Source organism: Natator depressus, chromosome 12 (assembly GCF_965152275.1).
Source record: "Natator depressus isolate rNatDep1 chromosome 12, rNatDep2.hap1, whole genome shotgun sequence".
NCBI classification, from domain to species: domain Eukaryota; kingdom Metazoa; phylum Chordata; order Testudines; family Cheloniidae; genus Natator; species Natator depressus.
This window is the reverse complement of record NC_134245.1, coordinates 7195416-7217006: the sequence shown is the minus strand read 5'-3', so window position 1 is coordinate 7217006 and position 21591 is coordinate 7195416. Positions and strand designations below refer to the sequence as shown.

The window sequence follows — 21591 nt, the reverse complement described above, 5'->3', positions numbered from 1 at the left end:
GCAACACTGCCTCCATGTCCAGGGCTGAAATGTAGCTTTCCCCTGATGCTTTGCTGCTTCTGATCTGCCGTGGCATGCCCTGGATAACCAAGCCATGGTGGGGGATACTTAGGAGCTGTTTGCCCAGTATAGTGGGGTACGGGGAGTTCTGGACCCAGCCTGTAGGGTTCAGAGCCTACAAGGTGCTTGAAAATCCATCCATTGCCTTAACCATGCTGGGATTCCGCTCCTTTCCTTGCTTGCAATCAGCCCAGCCTGTTCGATGAAGTGAGCTCCTAATGGGTTTAGGAACGCAAGTACCGACACCTTTCTGTGGGACTTGTGCTCTTGAGTCCCTCAAGTACTTCTTTCAGAGTAACAGTCGTGTTAGTCTGTATTCGCAAAAAGAAAAGGAGTACTTGTGGCACCTTAGAGACTAACCAATTTATTTGATCATGAGCTTTCGTGAGCTACAGCTCACTTCATCGGATGCATACTGTGGAAACTGCAGAAGACATTATATACACAGAGACCATGAAACAATACCTCCTCCCACCCCACTCTCCTGCTGGTAATAGCTTATCTAAAGTGATCATCAAGTTGGGCCATTTGGTTAGTCTCTAAGGTGCCACAAGTACTCCTTTTCTTTTTTCAAGTACTTCTGAAAACTTCCCCCATGGTGTCTGTTCTGAAGAGCCATGAGGGCCTCAGCCAGTTTTGGAGAGAGCATGGCTTTGCAGGCCGCAGAACACCTGGGAGCAGTATTCACCCTATTTGGGTCAGGCTGGGGAGGGGCTGAGAATCACTCCAGTGGTGGACAGAGGATTACAGAGCTCCTTTTTCTTTAACCTTTATGTGCAGATCACTCAATCTGGAAAAGACTACCCCCCCCCCCCCCCCCGTACTGCTTTAAAGCTTCATTGAAGCTCCCGTGAAATAGCCTGTGTAATGACCCTTTACACACTGCAGCCTTGGATCTAATTCAGTCTTGAGCGTTTCAGATGTTCGGAAGCCTTCTCTGATAATCAGGACCTTTGTCTTCACTGCACCATTATCACTCTGTATCCCTTGCACCCTGTACCGTGTTTGGAGTTAGTAGGCAAACAGGAAGGGTGAGTAAAGTTTATTGATTGAGCAGTTCCTTTAAAAAAACACAACATTTTTGGCAATAACTGCTATGTCCTGTCTTGCCTGGCTTAACGCATCTGTGCATCAAATTCCTGAGGCAGCCTAGCTCCTGCTAGAGCTTTCACCTGTCCCAGCATTTAGCAGCTCCATGCCTCCAAACCTCAGGGCAGGGCCTGTCATCATGGGATAGCCCAGCACTTGGGCTCCAGCCTTACAAACCCTTTTCAAAGTTGACAGTGTCTCTGCAGCGATGTTTTAAAGGCATGGGGCCACAGACTCAGCTGGTACAACTGTGTACTTTGATTAGAACCACAGCTGAGGACTTGGTCTGCTCCTGTAGCCTGAACCAAAGCATTTTACCCTAGTGCCTAAAACAAGAGTGAATAGCCAGGGCACCCAGATAGGCGTTTAGGTTAGGAAATGACAGCAGCTTACACCTCATCTGTGAGGATGTACATCTATTAAGCTCCTCTGATCCACAGAGTATGTGGTCTAGACTTGAACCTGGCTGGTTCCTGTCACTCCAGATAAGTGTCGTGGGGAAAGGGCACTGAATTTAGTGGGGCTTGCAACAGGGCAGTTTGGACAGTCGCTGGTCGTGTGTCCCAGGACTTCTCCAGCAGATCTGTCTGAAAGGTCTTCATCGTCTTACACATCACCTACACACACACACACACAACCAGAAAACAAGAGTATTTACAGGTGATAGTCCACAGGGTCTCCCCATCCCCAAGAGACAGTACCTTACACTTTAAAAACAAACCAACCAACCCAAAGTGAGGAAACCCCAACGTTGGTACTGCAATAAAAAGATAGCCCTTCTGAAAGAGATTCAATAAATAGCAGAACTAGAAAATCAATTGCTTTGATTTGATTTCAGCATATTAAAACCAACTTCCACATGCCCAGGGGTTCACTAATTATTCTCAGGAAGTGACCCACGGGGGGAGGGAAGAGCTACAAAGGAGATTGAAAAGGGCCTGGGGCTGCACACCAACCCTCTGCCAGCATTGGCTCCTTGAGACTGCGGGGCATCTAGTGGAAATGAAACCTGGGTCCCCCACCATCAGCTAGAAGCACAATGTCCCTTACAAGGAGGAAGCAGGGAGGAGGTCATGTGACCAACTGATTGTCTCTGGCTAGCCTCCTGTCAATGGGCTTTGCTGCAGGTGAGAGCACCCCAGAGGAAACGGGAGCCATTGGCTGACCCGGGGAGGTAAAAGAAAGGGAACTTCTCAACACGGACGCATCCCAACAAGACTGGCTCTGCCAAACAGGTAGATTGGGCAGGTTGCTACCATAGCTTAGAGGCAACGAAGTATTTAGTGGCTGTGTATTAAGGGTGGGAGGGGTGTAGCCCTGCCAGCCTCTGCTAAAACGTGGCAGCCCTGTATATACCCCACCCCTTGCAACTAAACTGCCGTGCTTTGGATATCTGGAGAGAAGGGCTTGGTTTGGAAGGGAAATCCATGCTGCAGCCACGTAGCTGCTAGAATCTGAACCGAGGAGACGCAGCTAATGGAGCGAAACCCCGCTCGGCTGGTCCCCAGCCCACTGAGAACGCCGCCTTCCGGAAGCTGAGGGAGTTTGTGCAGAAGTCACAGTTCGGAAAGAAAACCAGTTTCTCCTGAGATGTCAGAAAGTTCCATGGTGTGTGTTCTAGTATCTTCAAGAAGTGCAAAGTGAGCGTAGACTCGCAAGTCCCCATTCCTCCCTCTCCAAGGGAAAGCGCTACTGTATTCAGGAGGGAGCATCCATTTGCAACCTCTGGGACCCTCCGGCCCTAAAGGAACAGGCCGGATTGGCAGCAGCCTCTCCAAAACGTTCACTTCAGTTGCCCTGCTTCAAGTAACACTTCATTGTTCCCACCGGCTGCCAACAATAACCGCAACCCGTCGGCCACTTGAGAAAACTCAGTCCTTCCACTCTTGAGCCTTGCTGAGGGGACCCTGGGGAGTTTCCCTTCCCAGCAGAGGTGGTGGGGCGTCTGCTCCAACTGGGGCTGGGTTTCCCTCACGATGCCACCCTAAGAAAAAAAGACAGAGCCATCCACCCAAGAATTAAAAATCTCTGGTGTCTCATCTTCCCAGTGTCCTTTCAGTGGCTAAGAAACTTGCATTCGTGTGAGAAGGAAAGTCTCTTAATATAGAATATGTATAAGCAATAGATATTTAAAATCGTTTAACAACATAGAGATAGACATCATCTTCCCTATCGTAAGCTCCTCATGCTCAATCTAGCATGGCCAGGGCTAGAGTTTGGGGCCATCTCCAGCCTCCTTCCCAGCACAGGGGACCTAGTCTCACACTCTCTCCCTGCAGGCAGGAGCTCTGATAACTTCTCCAAAGAGAGGGGAGGGTTCCCAGAACTTCAGCACCCTCAGGAAAGGAGGGAAGCAGGGCGCTGGAAAACAAATGTCTCCTGTACTTAACGTGCCCTTTCTCCAGCATGGCCTGGTCCCTGGGCAGGGCTGGGGGCTTTCTCCACTCAGAGCACAGTCACTGAGAAGCAGACTTGGACTCTTTGCTGTCGCTCTTGCCGCTTTTTGCAGGCTTTGGCTTCAGTAAGATGAACCTGTTCAGGAGGTCTGTGTCCGAGCTGGCCTGGGCTCCGGAGTACACTTCACCTGCGGACAAAGCAGAATTTTGTATTGTTTCATGGTCCTCATAGTACTGAAAGGTGAAGGAACCGCAATCGTGTCCTTCAGTGCCTCTTGCTGGGACTGGACTATTAGGGAGCTGCCGCAGCCAGTGCTCCTGCAGGAATCTCTACACCACCTCCTGCTGGAAGGGGCTGGGACTGGTGTAGCAGCGAGCTCCTGCACAGCAGCCCACTGGCTTCAGGGACAAGAAGCTGGGATGGGAAGCACAGAAAGTTTCACTAGCCCTATACAGAGCCTATGGAGCAGCAAACCAGCCCCTTCAGTAGAGGCGGGTAGAGAAGCTCCTGGATGGAATGATCCCACGGCGCACAGAAGGAATTCTGGAGACACTCACCGGCATAGCTGGAGGACTCGGCAATGTTCTGCGAGCCGGTGATGTGGTGCCAATAGGCGCTCCGGGGCAGCATGGTGGTGGGCGTGCAGGGATAGGAGTAGTGCTCTGTGCCCTTGTTCAGCAGCTGGAGCAGAGAGACAGAAAGTGGTGGGGACTATTTTAAACATCAGCCAGGAAAATCCAGTTGCTTTCAGCTCCACCAAGTTAAATACAATTATTGTCTGGCCAAGGCGGCATGAGCTGTCAGGCCCGAGAACCCTCTGACAGCAGCCACTGGAGACAGCGGATTCTGACCTCTGTCATGTGATGGGGCATCGTCTTTTGTAACCCCAAGTGTGGCGGGTAACTGGGATCAGGAAAGATCCACTTCTCCATGTGTCGCCTTTATCACTTGGGCTCAGAAACCTTGGGCAAAACAATGGAGCGCACAAAGCCCCTTGGATTCCTCAGCGTGGAAGGCAACACGGCCGAGAATTGGAATGAGAGCTGCAGCACTCCCAGATTCTCCTGGGAACAAGTGGCATTGCAAAGAAAGGGGGAAATCCTCCATGGGGCCGGCCCAGGAGCACTGGAGGGCTATAACACGGCCTAGTGGGAGCACATGGCTAGACAAAGTCACGCAGCATCCCTTGGGAAAGACGCCTTGTCCTTACAAGGAGTGCAGTGAGACCGCTGACCTTCCTGTTACAACGAAACAAAGCCATGGGAATTTGAAGAGTTTGCAGATGGACTTATTAGAGACTCGGTTATGTCTGCTGTAACGGATAACGAGGTTCAAAGAAGGTTACAGCAAGGAATGGACTATATTTACAGAGGACTGGGGAGACTATTCCAAGAACAAGCAGCGAGAGAACTGAAAAGCAGCTGATTAAAAAGGCAGAGCAAGGCTCCCGTAAGGCAAGGGTTAATTCCGTAGGGCCCATCACCTACTTTGCTTCATGAAAGCTGCTAAACCCGGTCAGCCAATCAGGTCCCTCATTTTGGCTAGACTTTCATAGCAGCCGCCTGTTTTTGTGAATGGAGATGTCCCCTCCTGTTGGGGAAGAGCCCATGTACCAATCTCATGGGGGGGGGGGGGGGTGGACTGTTTTTCTTATTGAAAAATGAAATATAAACCAACATGCAAGTGCTTTTTAACCTGTTCACAGGGCTTCCTTTTCCTTTCTAGGCTTTTCTGCGGTGCTTGTCACTTTGGTATCTGACAGAGCTGCTCGTGTCTGGTACTAGGAGGTGGTTTTGCTCCCTGGCTGGGTTTTACCTGCGGTTTGTGGAGCTGTGCTCGGTATTAGCCAGTCAGCTCCCGAGAGTTCTCTGTAGTTCCAAACAGAGGAGACAGGGAAGTGGCCCTGGAAAGACGTTTAAGCACTGCGCATTGCAACGTGCACATCAGGAAAAGAAAACGACAGTCCTCACCGTGGTCCCGATCCATCGCAGGACATGAGTAAAAATGTTAAGCATTTGGTTTCGTTTCAGTGACTTCATGCTTCAGTGCTTTGCTGGACCAGGGCCTATAACATTAACTCACCCCCATGTATTTGTGATCTCTAGGTGCACTGATCATGTGCAGTGATCTACATCAGTAGTTTTCAAATTGTGGGTTGCAGCAGCTCTGGTCAGCACTGCCGACTGGGCCGTTAAAAGCCCCGGCGGCGGTGCTGCCCAGCTAAGACAGGCTAGTCCCTGTCTGTTCTGACACCGCGCTGTGACCCGGAAGCGGCCAGCAGCAGGTCTGGCTCCTAGGTAGGGGGACCACGGGGCTCCGCGGGCTGCCCCCACCCTGAACACTGGCGAGAGCCACGCACCTCCACCTAGGAGCCAGACCTGCTGTTGGCCGCTTCTGGGGTGCAGTGCCAGGACAGACAGGAAGCCTGCCTTAGTACCCCCGCTGCGCCGCTGACCAGAAGCTGACCCAGGTAAGCCCATGCCCCAACCCCGTGCCCCAATCCCCAGCCCTGAGCCCCCCCAAACCCGGAGCCCCTTCCTGCAGCCAAGCCCCTCATCCCCAGCCCCAGCCCAGAGCCTGCACCCCCAGCCCAGAGCCCCTCCTGCACCCCAAGCATCTGCCCCAGCCCTGAGCCCCCCCAACTCAGAGCCCCCTCCTGCACCCCAAAGCCCTCATCCCCAGAGCCTGCACCCAAACTCCCTGCCCCAGCCCAGAGCCCCCTCCCACACCCTGAACCCTTCATTCCCAGCCCCACCCTGCAGCCCTCACCCCTGCACCCCAACCCTCTGCCCCAGCCCAGAGGCCCCTCCCACACTCCAAACCCCTCATCCCCAGCTCCGTTGGGTCGTGGGCATCAACAGTTTTCCTCAACTGGATCACCAGAACAAAAAGTTTGAAAACCACTGATCTACATAGCACGCACAAGGTAAGGTAATGTTACAGGGGGACCCTTCACCTTCTTTATTGTCCAAGCTTTGTGCACTGAATTTGTAGCTAGTCACATGATCGACTAACTAATGTATGGGTGCTAGATTAGATTTGAAGTTATAGGTTTAAGGGGTAAAGAGTAAGTAGGACCACACGACAGGGATGTAGGACTGATGAGTGTGTGTATTAGGTATATAAGATAAGGCGGTCCTACAAGGCCTACAAGCTTTTGGTCTGTAAGAGAGGTGGCTTGGCCATAGAAGCCTCAGGCCTGAAACAGGCTGACAGAACGAGCTGAGCCAGGGAGAATGCTGGAAAGTGTAAGATTACAGGACGAGATGTTCTGGAAAACATGCCGCAGTGTACCAGGTGATAACGGCAAAAAGCCGGAGAGCAACATTTCAGGGAATTCTGTACAGTAATAACCTCAAGTTGCTATGGTAACTCACTGACATAGTTCCCTTTCTTCTCATTAACATCTAAGTGGGTAGCCTATGAGAAATGGAGCACCCTAAAATTCATGGGGCGTGGAAGTGCAAATAAGGAAAAGGGGGTGAAACTCCTGCATATGCAGGAGTGTAGTGGGCATACAAGAAACTCAGGATAACAGGTGTTGCCTAATCTAAGTGGGCAGAGAAGCCTGTCCAGAAACACCGAACGAGATGGCCACCTGCCTGTTCACCTCATCCATATCGGTGTTTCCGTGGGGAGGAGAGTATGAAATCATGAATGCTGGCTAGCTTAGGGTTTCTCTCTCCTCCCTGGGTGCGTTTCAGTGTTTGTGGCTTTGTACATCTGCTTAATAAAATCCTTGCTAACTTGTCAGCATATTACTTGGGGGTCACCCTTCCTCGTGTGTGCTGAGCGTCTCCAATCCTAGTGATCTTCCCAAGAGTGAGTCTCACCCGGCTAATTTTGACACGATCGTCATTCGGGAGCTCAAACCCTTGGCAAAGGTCAGTGTGGGCTGAGATACCACTGTTGATACCAAATCATCCGTGTTATACAGGCTAGAAATCTGTATATTTCCACTGAACAACGGGCTCTGCTAACATGACTCCCCATCCCATGCCCGGATTTCCTCCCCCCTACGCTGCTGTGCTCGGGGAGCTGGTTCACTAAGGGGCCCCGGCCCCAGGTACTCACCCTGACGTTCTTCTCCATCTCCAGCAGGACCCTCTTGTGCTGTTCTGCGATAGCCAGGGTGGCGCTGTGCACCCGCTGGTAAATCTGCTCTCCCTCCTGGGTCTGGAAGGTGTAGAGCCCTTCTCCTGCGTCACACATCCTGCTGAGCGAGAGGATATCAATGTACAGCGTCACCCGGAGGATGGTGTTCTCCCACGGCGCACAGATAGGCTGTGCATGCTACCCCCCTGCACACACTGACTAAGAGAAGGCACACCCCATGCACGCTGGCCGCCTCTCACACGCTCCCCCTACACACACACTACTCCTACACCTCACACCCGTGCATGCTATGCACACATGCCCCCAGCTTGCACATCCTGTGCCTTCACACATACACACTGGATCCACACTCACACGCCTCCGGCCCCTCACCCCCGCCCGCCCCCCTGCAAACATTATTTAGGCTGCTGCAGCAGTTTCGCTGAAGGGCACTCTGCCAAAAGCAACGCCGACTGGGGTTGGTTTAACAAAACGACGTGGCTACATCCTGGCACGGGGTTATACTGTAGGCCTTAGCCTACGGGAGCAGCACTGGTTTCGCTCTGTGGACCCAAAGGAGCCGGTTTTCTACAGCATCTGAAACGAGTTTCCGTGGGGCAGCCTTTTACGGCACTCTCAGCCAGCAACAGATATCCCTCCACCTCCTACCCCAACAGGACATGCAAGAACCACTAGGCTCCCTGCTTCCAGTGAGAAAACCAGACGCCAGTAATTCAACAGGGAATGAAGTCCTTCCCCACCTTTACAAATAAATAAATCGCCAAACACATTTCAGTTCAAGTTTGGTAAAAATACACGAAAATCGGAAGTGGTCGAAATTATTTTTAAAATATTTGCAGGATTTTTCCCCCCCCCTTTTGCTGTTTTTTTACTGGCTCTAATAAAAAGCTACTAAAATGCTCAGTTGTCAAGAGTATTTTTATGGCACCCGCCACCTGGGAATAGCAGTGCCCATAATTACTGACTACTCCATATTAAGCCATCTGCTTTGACTGGCGAGGTTGCTTTTGGCGTTTCACATTGGACAAAAGTTACCAGGTGGGGTGCTGAGAGTCAGGCCCTGGTATTTACTCCTCTCTCACCCAGAACATGGAACCGGGAGTGGATCAAGGAGGGATGCGAGAGGCACCACAGTGTGGGAACATCAAAGCCAAGTTTCCATTGGTCAGTTCCCCCCATTGCTCCTCAAGATGGGCAGCTTGAGTCTAGCAGAAGCAGGCTTTGAATGCACAAGACCAGCTTCCCCATCCTAAGCCAGGCTCTTGGGCCAGAGCAGATACTGATTCGGCATGTCCGGCTAGAAACACGGTGGGTCTGGGGAAGTAGATGCTTAGCACTAGTGGAAGCCAGGCCTACATTTCCAACGGTAGCTAGTGATTTGGGGTTCCCAGTTTGCGACACCTTGAAGGGGCCTGTTTTTCAGAGGTGGGAGAATCAGCATTTTCTGAAAATCAGGTCCTTCTACGGCAGTGGTCCCCAAACTTTTTACCTCACACCCCCTCTTACTCCTGTCCGCATCCGTCTGTCCCTCCCCCCTTCCCCTGGAGCAGGGATGTGGCTCCTACAGGGCAGGACGCGAACAGCGGTAAGGGGGCCAAGGCTGGGGTCTGCAGCCACGGCGGGGAGTGGGACCCCAGGTGCGGGGCTGGGGTCAGGAGCAGAGCTGGGTGGCGCTCCCTCCCCACCCCCCGTGGGGGCTGGCCCAGACCCCAGCTGCGCCCCCCTTAACATTCCTCTACACCCCTCTAGGAGGACACACCGCACAGTTTGGGGACCTCTGCTCTATAGCTTCTCAGGTTGGCCCTCCCCATAGTCACAGCCCCTTAGCGAGATTCTCGTTCCCCAGGTACCTCTGATCCCTAAAGCCCAGAGAAATCCTGATCTGGTGACCCCCTTTTTAAACTAGTCCTGGTATAACATTGAAGCCAATTTTACCAACTGGCCCACAAAACTCCATTCAGCCGTCAGCCCCTTGTGTGCTCTGGGCTGATGCGATACCACAGCTGATGGGTACTGGTGTAAGTCTCCAAATTAATAATCCGTTCCCTCTCAGTTCCAAGGAATTGGGATCCACCCATGCTAGGGGACTAAGCGAGGTGCCCTGGAATAGCGCGGTCTTATTCACAAAGCGGATGGGATGTTCCCCGAAGAATCACTGCCAGATTCTGCTGCCAAAGAAATAAGCAGCTTTTTTCTTGCAGGTGCCAGTTCAAAGGCTCCAGGGCAGGGCAGACTGGAGAGGATGAGGGTTTTTCTCTCTCTGTAAAAGCCGTGTGGTGAGTCAGCGGATGGGAAGGTCGAGTATGAAAGGAAAGCTCATGTTTCTTTCCTCTCTAGCAGGTAATTATCTGGAGTCCCTAATATAGTCAGGCCTGGCTGAGCCAAGTCATTTTGCAAACAAAGTTGGCACAAACCTTCAAGGGGGAGGAACGTGGGTGGTCAGGCAACTGCGCTTAGACGTCCGGAGACCCTGGTTCAAATCCTGCCACAAGCTGGAATTGACCAGCGTTCTTGTCACTAGTCCCTAATGCAAAAACCACCACTGCGGGATTCATTCTCCTTCCCGTTCCGGAGAGGCCCACGGCTGGAACCGAGGTGCGTCGGCAGAGCAGTGTGAGGGAATCCTAGCCCGGTGCCCGACTCTCACCCTCCCTCACTTCCACAACTACAATTATTGCTCATATTCACCCAGCGTGTCTCTAGGGAGGCTCAGGATCCTGGCCTGTCAGAGCTCCCCCCCCCACATCCGCAGTCAGACCGCATGGCCCCGGCGCAGGCCGGGCGCAGCGTGCTGGAGGAGAGGGGAGTGTCCTACCGGCCGGCCTCGAAGGTGAACCTGGTGGCATCACGCCCGTAGCGGCGCAGCGAGCACAGGGGCCAGGAGATGAGCTTGACCCGGGGGTTGTGCATGTCCCAGAGGTAGATATTTTCGTGGGTGATCTGCAGTTTACACTCCCCGTACACGTCCAGGTTCGGGCAGGGCAGCAGGAACACGTTGAACCGATCTGCGGTGGGAGATGGGCAGCTGAAACCAAGGAAAGCACCATCCCTACACCCCCACCCTCTCAAGGGGGACAAGCCCAGGCCCCCCATCCCCAAGGGGGGACGTGCTCAGGCCCCCCCATCCCAGTGTGGACCCTCCACATGCAACCCCCACCCCCAAAGTGGGACAAACCCAAGTGCCCTCCCAATGCCCCCTGGTACTCCCAAAGGAAGGGGGAGCCCAGCCCTCTCCGGGCGTTCCCCATCCCAGCTGCCTCCTGTTCCCCCGGGGCAGCGTGCCGGGCACCGCCAGCACTCTCACCTGTCTGCTCACACTGCACCCCGGGAGCCAGGAGGTCGGGCTCCCCCAGGCTGATGTCGTTGAGACGTGCTCCTAGGCACTCGATGGACAGGGTCTTGTACCACTCCTCGGCCTCCAGCTCTGCGGGGAGCCAAGAGCCGCCCGTCAGCCCCTGCCCCCACCGCGTCCCTCGGCTCCCCCAGCACAAGCCAGCTGGGGAACGCCACCTTACATAGGATCCCCCTCCCCGAACAGAAGACGTGCCCTGTGCTCCCGTTTCCCTGGGCTACGGTCACACCTTGCAGCCTGTGTTCTGCTGGCTGGAGCCACATGGCGGCTGCAGAAATGCACCGCTGGGACTTCCCAGCTTGTAAGGCCCATGTGATCATCCAGTCTGGCCTATATAACCAGGACCCCTGGACTTCCCTGAATTAATTCCTGGTTGATCTAGAGCATCTGTTAGAAAACCAGCCAATCTTGACGACCCCTGGTGAGCTATTAATTATCCTCCCTGTTAACATGCGGCACTTTACGTCTGAATTTGTCTAGTTAACTTCCACCCCATCGGGTCTTGTTATACCTTTGTCTGCTAGATCAATGGGCCACCTATTATCAAATCTGTTTACCCTGGAGCACCCCCAACCCAACCCAGGGCTCAAACCAGCACCGCTGAGCCCCATGCTCTAGCCCCGTTCATCACAAAAGATCCCAAGTGCCGTACGATGGGCCAATTCCCGGAGTCCATGCTTAGGAGACTCTTCCTTTGTCCTCATGGGCACTTGGTGCCCAGTGGGCATTTTGCCACAGGAAGGGCTAACAGTTAAGTGAGGGAGTCCGGATTGTGGCCCAGTCCATATGGTAAAGAGATCACTCACCCGCCAGTGAAATGCAGCCACCTCTGGGGTGGAACACAGCAGACATTCCGCACCAGCAGTACTACAGAGCAGTTTTTAGCCAGGGTAGTGGAAAACGACTTCTCCAGTGAAAATCCAGGGGAGATTTTGGGTTGGCAGAAACTACTCCGGATTGAATTTGACGGTGACCCCAGAGTTAACCAGAGTTGAATTTGACGGTGACCCCTCCTTGTGCAATCTCCAATAACGACAAGTGCTCAGCACCGGGGGCTTTACACCTTATTCCCAACACAGTGCCCCATGGCGAAGGCTACAATTTTTTCACGGACAATTTCAATCAATGTCATGGCAGAGGTCCAGGAAACAAGCCCATGTCACAGAAAGGGGGGGAGCAAGGGGCTGGGGGGAGGGGAAGGGGAGGGCTGGAGAGCGATCCCACCCCACGCTAACTCCGCAGCAGCAGCTCCTGTCCTGTGGAGGGCGCCAGCTCCCTGCTGTGAACGTTGTGACCTGCGCACACAGCACCTCTCGGGCCCCTCCGGAGATGGAGCTGGAGGGCCACATTTGATTGGCGTTGCCACCTAGCGCCTGGGGTCGCCACGCCACTGGGGTTTGGCAAGGGGGCCACCACCACAGGGCCAGGTCGCAACGCCCAGAGGGGAGAGGAGCTGCCCTCGCGGGGCTCACGGACTTCAATCACAGTCACTCTTACCGGGAACAGCGTGACCTCCCGTGCCAGGGCGTCGGCTCAGCACTGACTCAGAGGGAAGAGCACCACCTACCCCGCCGCCAGCACCTGGGAGTGTCCCAACCGGCTCTGGCCCAGGCCCAACCCTGCCTTGCCTGGGGGAGCAAAGAGGCTCCCAGCAGCCGCGGTGGAGCTGTAAGCCAGAGAAGGCACAATGCCCCTGAAGGAGCTCTCCCTCCTTCCCCCGGCCAGGCCAGGCGCCAGGATCTCAAGGCGCTTTACCCACATTGACTAATGAACCTCCACAGTCCCCAGACAAGGGGTGGGCTGATCTCCCTCAAGCCTCCTCATGCACCCCAGCAGGCTGGCTCTCAGTCCTGCAGGCAGCTTCCCGGATTGTGTGGCAGCCTGGAACTCCTGAGCCAGCTTCCCTGGCATTCAGAAGGAAGGGCGTTAATTAACGAAGGAGAATTAATCCTGCCATCAGCACGGTCGCCCCTGGGTTATTTCTGCTGAGCTCCGATTCTGTCCTTATGTTGCCCACATGTTTTCACTGTGCACCAGATTTTGGATCAGCGGCATTAGAGAAATCGCCCAGGGGAAGCAGGCGGTTTCGGCAGCTGGCTAGGGATGGTTGGGCCCCCAGAAAGGTGTGGGAGTGGATTAGGTCTGTGGGGTAAACGTATTAGATGGGTATTGTTGCAAAAAATAACCAGTTAACAACGTAGCTATTTAAATGGTCATCTTTAGCCTGTGGAAGTGACTTTGAGCCCTAAAGAGGAGGTGAGGAGATTGCACCCAGCCAGCGGCGAGTTCAGGCTGTCTGCAGACTCAGGCAGACGCCAGCCAGTCAGGAGAAAGAACGAGGAGGACTTGTGGCAACCTTAGAGACTAACAAATGTATTTGGGCATAAGCTTTCGTGGGCTAAAGCCCACTTCATCGGACGCATGCAGTGGAAAATACAGTAGGAAGATGAGATATATATCAGAGAACACATCTTCCTACTGTATTTTCCACTGCATGCATCTGATGAAGTGGGTTTAGCCCACGAAAGCTTATGCCCAAATACATTTGTTAGTCTCTAAGGTGCCACAAGTCCTCCTCGTTCTTTTTGCTGATACAGGCTAACACGGCTGCTACTCTGAAACCAGCCAGTCAGGCACATTTTAAAGCTGACTATGCAACCACAAGGACTGGGAACGTTGTGTTCATCAGTGAAAGCGGCAATTCTAGACCACATTGCCCTGGCAGTCAAAGGGGCCACGCTGCACAGACAGGGCGACAGGCACCGTGGGCCACATTCTCCAAAGGGCTCCACACCCTTCTGAAAGGGTGGAGTGAGATGGAGTGACCTGTCCACGGTTTCAGAGGGGATCAGAGGCAGAGCTGGGAGTAGAACCCAGGCATTCTGGCTGCCAATCCCAATCTCTAAGCATGCTTCCCCTGGCCTTTCCCGAGCCCGGCAGCTCGCGACCTTGCCAGCTCCAAGCTGAAACCCACAGACGTCCTCCTACCTGAGTCGCAGGTGAAAGTCCTGGCCGATTCGTCGGCGAAGATGATGGCCACGGCCTGCCTCTTGGTCTCTTTCGGCAACCGCGTGATGCACTTCACGTTGCTGATCTCCGTGACCTGCAGAGGGAGACCTTTGTTCCTGAGCTGCTGCCATCTGCATTCTGCACCCCCCCTTTTCTGCACCGAGTAATGGGGGTCCCTCAAAGTCTCCCCTCCTCCGCCTGGCTCCTCTTGGTTTCTCCACTGCTCGGCACTAGATATTCAGGGGGAGCCTCTACCTTCCCCAGGGAGAGCCGCAGGGGCTCTCAGCATGGGGGGGCACAGAAAGCCACGTGAGTACCTGTATTTCAAGGGGAGAGTCCCAAAGCTAACGGAGATCAATTGCAGCAAGAAAACATCTGGCCAGAAAACTGTTCTCCTGAAAAACGCAAGCTGGGGAAGGAGGAGCGCAGCAGCAAAGGTGAATCAGCTCACCGGGACAAAGGCAGGTAAAGGGTCATGACACTTGGATCCTGCATACCAGTGTTCAACAATCACCCTGGCCAAGGAATTCTTCACTGCAACGTACTTTTGGCCAGGCCCCGGAAGAATCACCACGACAAATGGGGAGGCAGCGCTGGCTATGGGGGAGCGCCCAGCTGTTCCGGTCCCACCCAGCAGGAGTCGCTGTGGGGAATGGGGTAAGAGCGCTGGCTGGGGGTGGGAGCTCTGCCTCAGTGATTTGTTCAGCTGCGTCAGAGCAAAGGGGCAGCAGATAAGCAGACTCTCTCCAACCTTTGGGCATCCACGCAGGCACACTGACTTCTCGTCCGGATACTTCTCTAGCCGCTGGGGCCCTTTACTGGAGGATTTCCTGAACACCAGCCAGCATCTCCGATAGATCTGCCGGAGAGACACCAACACAGAGGCTGCAGCATGCACCGAGCACCCCTGCAATTGCACAGGGACATCTCGCGGGGGGCATTTTACCCAGCGATCAAACGCCCCCTGACTGGGGTTTCTGTCACCACCAGCCCACTCACAGCATCCAACATGGAACAAAGTACGCAACACTCAGCACCTCCCTGCCTGGGGAACTGCTACATCCCCGAAGATGGGGCAGCATCGGGTTATGGTTAAGCCCTAAACTTGAGCAAAGACCCAACCTCATTTATAGCAAAATCCAGGGAAAACCTCTTGCAGTGAATCCCCGTTTGCTCCCTACCACAGATCAGTCCAGCTTCTTCGAGGCCAAGGAGAGCTGAAGAGCTGTGCGCGTTATGGCCACATGTGTGTGAATCTGAACAAGTACACTGGGCTCAGAAACGGCAGGGACTGGGCCCCTAGACAAGACAGTCGGATGGATCAATCGCTCCAATGAGAAAGGACCAGACACCACTTTACAGCAGCCTGTGTGATGCAGACTGGACCCCGGACTGTAGGGAACAGCCCTGCAGAGATTTGGGGATGGACCAAGGCAGGAGCAGCAGAAGGTCCCTCCAAGTGGGGGAGCCAACAGCGCCCGAACCATGGCCCCGTCCCTTCTCCCTGAGGCCCCGCCCTTGCACCACCCCTTCTCCCCAAGACCCCGCCCCCTGCTCGCTCCTCTTTGCCCCCACCTCCTATCACTCACCCTTATGGTCGGTAAAAAGTGGGAAGGCCAGGAGAGGGTCGGGCACTCGGTTGCTTTCGCAGGCCGAGCTGTATGCCCAGTATGACAGCCGCGGCCTGTGATAGGTGCAGGCAGCAGCAGGGGGTGCCAGAGAGGTTTCCCTCCCTGCCGTGTCAAACCGGCGCTCTGTGGGCCTGACGCTCCTCCCGCTCACGCCTGTGGAAATCCGCCTTCTCCCGGTTGCTCACCTTCACCAACATCGCCGCTAACGCCCAGAACGTGCTCCGCAGCTCTGGAGCTGGACAGATGGAGCGTTCAAAAGTGACCGCATTACAGACAAAGACAGACAGACAAACCAGCAGGTTGAGCCTCGACTGGACGATGATCTAGGCTGGACTTTAGCAACAGGTTCCCCCGCTCAGAGAGTCCCCTGCGGATAGGTTCGCTCGACGGGGGGCGAGCTCCCTTGAAAGGAGAGTATGCCCCACATGCTGGCTATGGAAATCACCTACTGTAGACTGGCGGGTCTCAAACTTTAGCAACCCCAGGACCCCCATTTTGATTTAAAATTTTTCAGGGACCCCCCAAGTTCCTCCGCTCAGCCCTTGCCCCACCTGCTTTCCTGAGGCCCCACCCCTTCCCTGAGGCCCTGCCCCCCACTCACTCCATCTCCCCTCCCTCCGTCCCTCGCTCTCCCCCACCCTCACTTTCACCAGGCTGGGGCAGGGACTTTGGGTGCAGAAGGGGGTGAGAGGTGCGGGCTCTGGAAGGGAGTTTGGGTGCGGGCTCTGGGGTGGGGCAGGGGTGCGGGAGGGGGTGAGGGGTTCAAGCTCCGGCCGGGTGGCGCTTACTTCAGGCGGCTTCCAAAAGCAACTGGCACATCACTCTGGCAGAAGCTCCTAGGCGGGGGGGGTCCGGGGGTCTCCACATGCTGCTCCAGCTCGCAGGCACCACCCCTGCAGCTCCCATTGGCTGCAGTTCCCAGCCAATGGGAGCTGCGGAGTCGGCGCTTGGGGTGGGGGCAGTGCGTGGAGACCCCTGGTTGCCCCCTAGAGGCCACAGGGATGTGCTGGCTACTTCTGGGAGCAGCGCGGAGCGAAGGCAGGTAGGAAACCTGCCTTAGCCCCACTGCGCCGCCCGACTTTTCACATGCAGGAGGCGCTGGGGGGGGAGGGGTTGAGGGAAGGAGGGGGAGGAGTTGATCAGTGGGGCCTGCAGACCCCAGGGGTTTGCGGACCCCAGTTTGAGAAATGCTGCTGCAGACAGTAGCTAGGGCCTTACCAAATTCATAATCCATTTTGGTCAATTTCACAGTCAGAGGATTTTAAAAATTGTATAGTTCACGGTTTCAGATACTTAAATCTGAAATGTCACGGTGTTGTAACTGTGGGGGTCCCAACCCAAAGGAGGGCCAAGGGGGGCTCACAAGGCTATTGTAGGGGGCATGGTAGTACCACCCCCACTTCTGTGCTGCCTTCAGAACTGGGCTCTCAGCCAGCAGCGGTGGAGTTCCTTGCAGCCGGGGGAGGTTGCCAGAGATGGGACTGACCCAGCCCCAGGAGTGGCCCCTGCAGGGGAAGAGGAAGTCCTGTCCCTCCCCAGCCCCGCTGGGACTAGTATCTGGAACCCTGCGCACGGTAAAGAGCCCCCAGCCCTGCCCCTCCCCTACACGAGCCAGATTTCACGGGGCAGAACAGATTTCAGGGTCTGTGGCGTGGTTTTCACGGCCGTGAATTTGATAAGCCCTAACAGAAGCACGTGGCCCCCTTTCACCCCATTCGGGAGCTGCCGTGAAACACCTTCTCAGGAGAGATCAAAGCCGCCAGCCCACTGTCATGCAGCGTTCATGCCGAAAGACAGGAAGCCCCTCAACCCCAACCCAGAGGCGATCTCTTAAGCTCTAACACCAGCCCCCTCCTTTCCTATCCCTTCTTGGCCTGCAACTGACACTCTGGTACACCGAGAATCTCTCCCCAGCTCAAGGCAGCAGGACTGAGAGGTTACAGCAGGAGTCTGGGAGCCAGGCCATTCCAGGTCCCAGTCCCGACTCAGGTCACTAACTTACTATGTCAACTTCCACGAGTTATTAGAGCCTGACTTTGACGCTTCCATCGACCTCAGCAGGTGCTCAATAGCTTAGAAAATTCAGGTTCCAGAGTAGCAGCCGTGTTAGTCTGTATCCGCAAAAAGAACAGGAGGACTTGTGGCACCTTAGAGACTAACCAATTTATTTGAGCATAAGCTTTCGTGAGCTACATACATCGGATGCATCCACTGAAGTGAGCTGTAGCGCACGGAAGCTTATGCTCAAATAAATTGGTTAGTCTCTAAGGTGCCCCAAGTCCTCCTGCTCTTTTTAGAAAATTCAGGCTCTTTGGGCCTCAGTTGCCCCATTTTTCAAATGGGGATAGCACCACCCACTTTTGCAAAGCCCTTGAAGATGGAAGGCAGCAGGCTCATTGTTAAGCCACACCCACCCCTAGCATTTCACATACGGACTGAACCCCGGCTCCGAGACGATTCCCTTGGATTTCATTGCACGGCGCATTATACCACCACCGCTATTTGTCCTGTTCGTGCAGCACCTGGGCACTGTAATGCACTTTGCCTTCTTGGCTCTCTTCTCATTCCAAGGAATCCTGGAACCTTTTTCTTCTCACTCCAGGCTTTCAAACAAGAGAAATCACAGCAGTTGGACGGCAAGGCCCTTGGAGCTGAATTACTGCATAGGTCAGGTCTATAGGCACTCATTGTAGAAGCCAGCAGCCGGGGGGAATTGGTTACTCGCTTGAGTCTACACAGAACAGGGGTATCTGTCTTGCTCCAGGATTCGTAGCTCAGCCTGCCAGAGTCATATCAGCGACAGGACACTGTACCCAGGGCCTGACCCAAAGCTGGACTCAAAGAGGTTTGGATCCAGGCCCCAAAACCCCAGCCTGGCCACTAGGTGGGGTAATGCTGGGCACAGCCCAGGGAAGGGAGAGTGGGCAGCGCTGGGGCAGCAGCTGGGTAGGGTCAAGATGGCATGGTGCTCCTGGCTCGGTTGGGGAGAGATCAAGGAGGTGATTGTCAGGCTGGTCTGGCAGGAGGTTGTGGCTGGGAACAGAACAGAAAGCAGAGGCAGCGCCAGCCAGCTGATGCCTGGATGGAGGATGGCATGGCGGTGGTGCAAGGTGTAACAAAGCCACGGCAACCTCGCCCCGTGTCACTCTCTTGCCCCCCACGAGGTTCTGCTGAGCGGCTGTGGGTGAAGAGAGGGGCAGAACGAACTCCAGGAGGATCTCCACTAGCTGTTAGCAGTACGTGGCCTATGAGACTGAGGAGCAGTTCTGGTCCATCCAGCAGGGGGCAGTGGTGCACACGCTCCCCAGCACAAAGCCTGGGCAGCTCCAGCCAGGGGGTCCCCAGACCAGCATGCCGAGGCACCAGGCAATGGCAAGGTAAGGACAGGATGGGCAGTGCTCGGCCGCACACCCTCCTGGCATCCCGGATGCCAAGTGAGCCCACGCCCCTTTCTTTCCCATCTGCTCACACTGCATGCAGAGTCTCCTGCCTACGCTCTCCCGCAGCGTCCCCCTCCCGCAACCTCCTCTCATCTCTGCAGCCCCACTGGATCACCCCCTTCGTCTCCCTGCCGCCCCTTGTGAGCGTGCTGGGCTGCCAATCCTCAGGGCAATCAATCCATTTGCACCCGCAGCCAGGGCAGCCCTTTGCCAGTCCCAGTGCACGGCCCTGACCTGATAAAGCATCGTGTGCCCCAAGCACCGCGGCCCGGCCCAGGAGCCGCACCCCAGGGTCACACCCAGGGTCCATCTCACCCCAAACCCACTAGAGCTGAAAGGCCGAGCAAGGTGGGGACAGCTCGGCAGGCGACAGGCCCCCACTGCATTGCAGACACTGTTGTTCCCGGCCCCGCCTGTCACCCACAAACCGGAAACCCCCCCGATGCCTCGCTCCGATCCTGGGGCTGCTGCCTGGCCAGCCCTGGGGGAAGTGGGTGCAGAGCAGCCCGCTCCTGTCCCAGGCGCTCTGGATGAACGCAGCGAGACGCGGGTCAGGCTTCCTGAGCGCGGGTCCCAGGCCAGGGCTGCCGCAGGGTACACACACGCACGCCAAGAATGAGGGCCAAGCGCCAGCCCTGGACTGCAAAGGGCAGAGCCAGCAGCTGGCACATGGCACTCAGTGTCTGCAAAGTAACCACTGCGCCAGCGAGGAATCGCCCTGCACAGCGCCCAGAGGAAGGACCTGGCGTCAGTGCGCCGGGAACCACCACTTTATAGCTCCACAGCACCGTCAGTCGGGCCAGGCCCAGCGCCCTTTACCGGCTAGGAGCCGGAGGCTGCTCTCCCGGACCCAGCTTACACCCCTGTGCGTAACCGGCCTGGCCCTACGGAGTTACTCCCGACTTACACCCCTGTGCGTAACCGGCCTGGCCTTACGTAGTTACTCCCGACTTGCACCCCTGTGCGTAACCGCCCTGGCCCCTACAGAGTTACTCCTGATTTGCACCGTGGCGTGTAACTGGCCTGGCCTTACGTAGTTACTCCCGACTTGCACCCTTGTGCGTAACCGGCCTGGCCTTACGTAGTTACTCCCGACTTGCACCCTTGTGCGTAACCGCCCTGGCCTTACGTAGTTACTCCCGACTTGCACCCTTGTGCGTAACCGCCCTGGCCCTACAGAGTTACTCCCGACTTACACCCCTGTGCGTAACCACCCTGGCCCTACAGAGTTACTCCCAACTTACACCCCTGTGCGTAACCACCCTGGCCCTACAGAGTTACTCCCGACTTACACCCCTGTGCGTAACCGCCCTAGCCCCTACAGAGAGTTACTCCTGATTTGCACCGTGGTGTGTAACTGGCCTGGCCCCTACAGACTTACAGCCCTGTGCATAACCGCCCTGGCCTTACGTAGTTACTCCCGACTTACACCCCTGTGCGTAACCACCCTGGCCCCTACAGAGTTACTCCTGATTTGCACCGTGGCATGTAACTGGCCTGGCCCTACAGACTTACTCCCGGCTTGCACCCCGGCACGTAACCGCCCTGGCCCTTACGGACTTACTCCCGACTCACGCACGTAACCGCCCCGGCCCTTACGGACTTACTCCCGACTTATACCCCTGATTTACACCCTGGCACGTAACCACCCTGGCCCCTACAGAGTTACTCCCGACTTACACCTCGGTGTGTAACTGCCCTGGCCCCTATGGAGTTACTCCTGATTTGCACCGTGGTGTGTAACTGCCCTGGCCCCTACGCAGTTACTCCCGATTTAAAATCGGAACCAGGCCCTAAATCCACAAGGGTCACTTCAAGAGCCACTTTAAACATCCTGAACTCTCAATTTACACCAGCTGAGGATCTGGCCCAGCAGCTGTTCAATGGCTCAGAGCAATGCTGCACTGCAGTTCAGGACGGGAAGGGAAACAGGACCAGGAGCCCACTTCTCCACCCCCCTCCCCTGACGCCGTCATGGCAGGTCGCGCGGGTGCAAACCACCCCCCAGCCAGGCTGCAGGGCCGCGGGGACTGGAAAGCCTGACGCCTGCAGCCCCGGGAGGCTGCTTAAGCAGAGGGATGGCACAGAAACCAAAGCAGCCACCACCGCTCACGGTGCTCGTATAAACGCGGGGGACATTCCAAAATATTTATCGGCTTGTTAAACCAGAGGGCCTGCACCGCGGCCAGCCCAGAGTTTACACGGGCCCCGGGACTCCTGGAGCTGGCAGTGGAGGCTGATGGCGGCTGGCAGAGGTGCCAACTCAACCATAAGCTGCCTGGGAACACCCCTGTTAAAATTCAGCCACCAACCGGGCTGCGGGTGGGGCAGGTTTCCGTGTCTTCGGCGGAGTGGTTCCCCTGGGCAGTACCACGTCCTCCCGCCAGGAAGGGCTCAGCCCTGGGACCCCCTCCTCCCCCCAGAAGCTGCTGATGGTTTTCATCCTTGCAGTGGATTAAATTACACTTTTGCTGAAGTGGGAGGGGAAGGCAGGAGA

General features: G+C 55.5%; 1 protein-coding gene across 3 annotated transcripts in view; it reads right to left on the bottom strand.

Annotated features, from left to right (window-relative positions):
* Positions 1 to 989: 989 nt before the first annotated feature.
* DOK4 (docking protein 4) overlaps positions 990 to 21591 on the bottom strand; it is a 31742-nt gene continuing 11140 nt past the window's right edge. Inside the window, exons 3-10 of one of the 3 annotated variants that reach the window (XM_074968507.1) lie at positions 15840 to 15889; positions 14775 to 14882; positions 14003 to 14117; positions 10967 to 11086; positions 10478 to 10667; positions 7621 to 7762; positions 4104 to 4227; positions 990 to 3733 (exon numbers count right to left, since the gene is read on the bottom strand). In XM_074968507.1, the coding sequence (XP_074824608.1) occupies positions 3606 to 3733; positions 4104 to 4227; positions 7621 to 7762; positions 10478 to 10667; positions 10967 to 11086; positions 14003 to 14117; positions 14775 to 14882; positions 15840 to 15851 (939 nt within the window). In that variant the 5' untranslated portion in view covers positions 15852 to 15889 and the 3' untranslated portion in view covers positions 990 to 3605. The remainder of the gene's footprint in view (positions 3734 to 4103; positions 4228 to 7620; positions 7763 to 10477; positions 10668 to 10966; positions 11087 to 14002; positions 14118 to 14774; positions 14883 to 15839; positions 15890 to 21591) is intronic. The other 2 variants (XM_074968506.1, XM_074968505.1) reach the window with 2 other exon arrangements.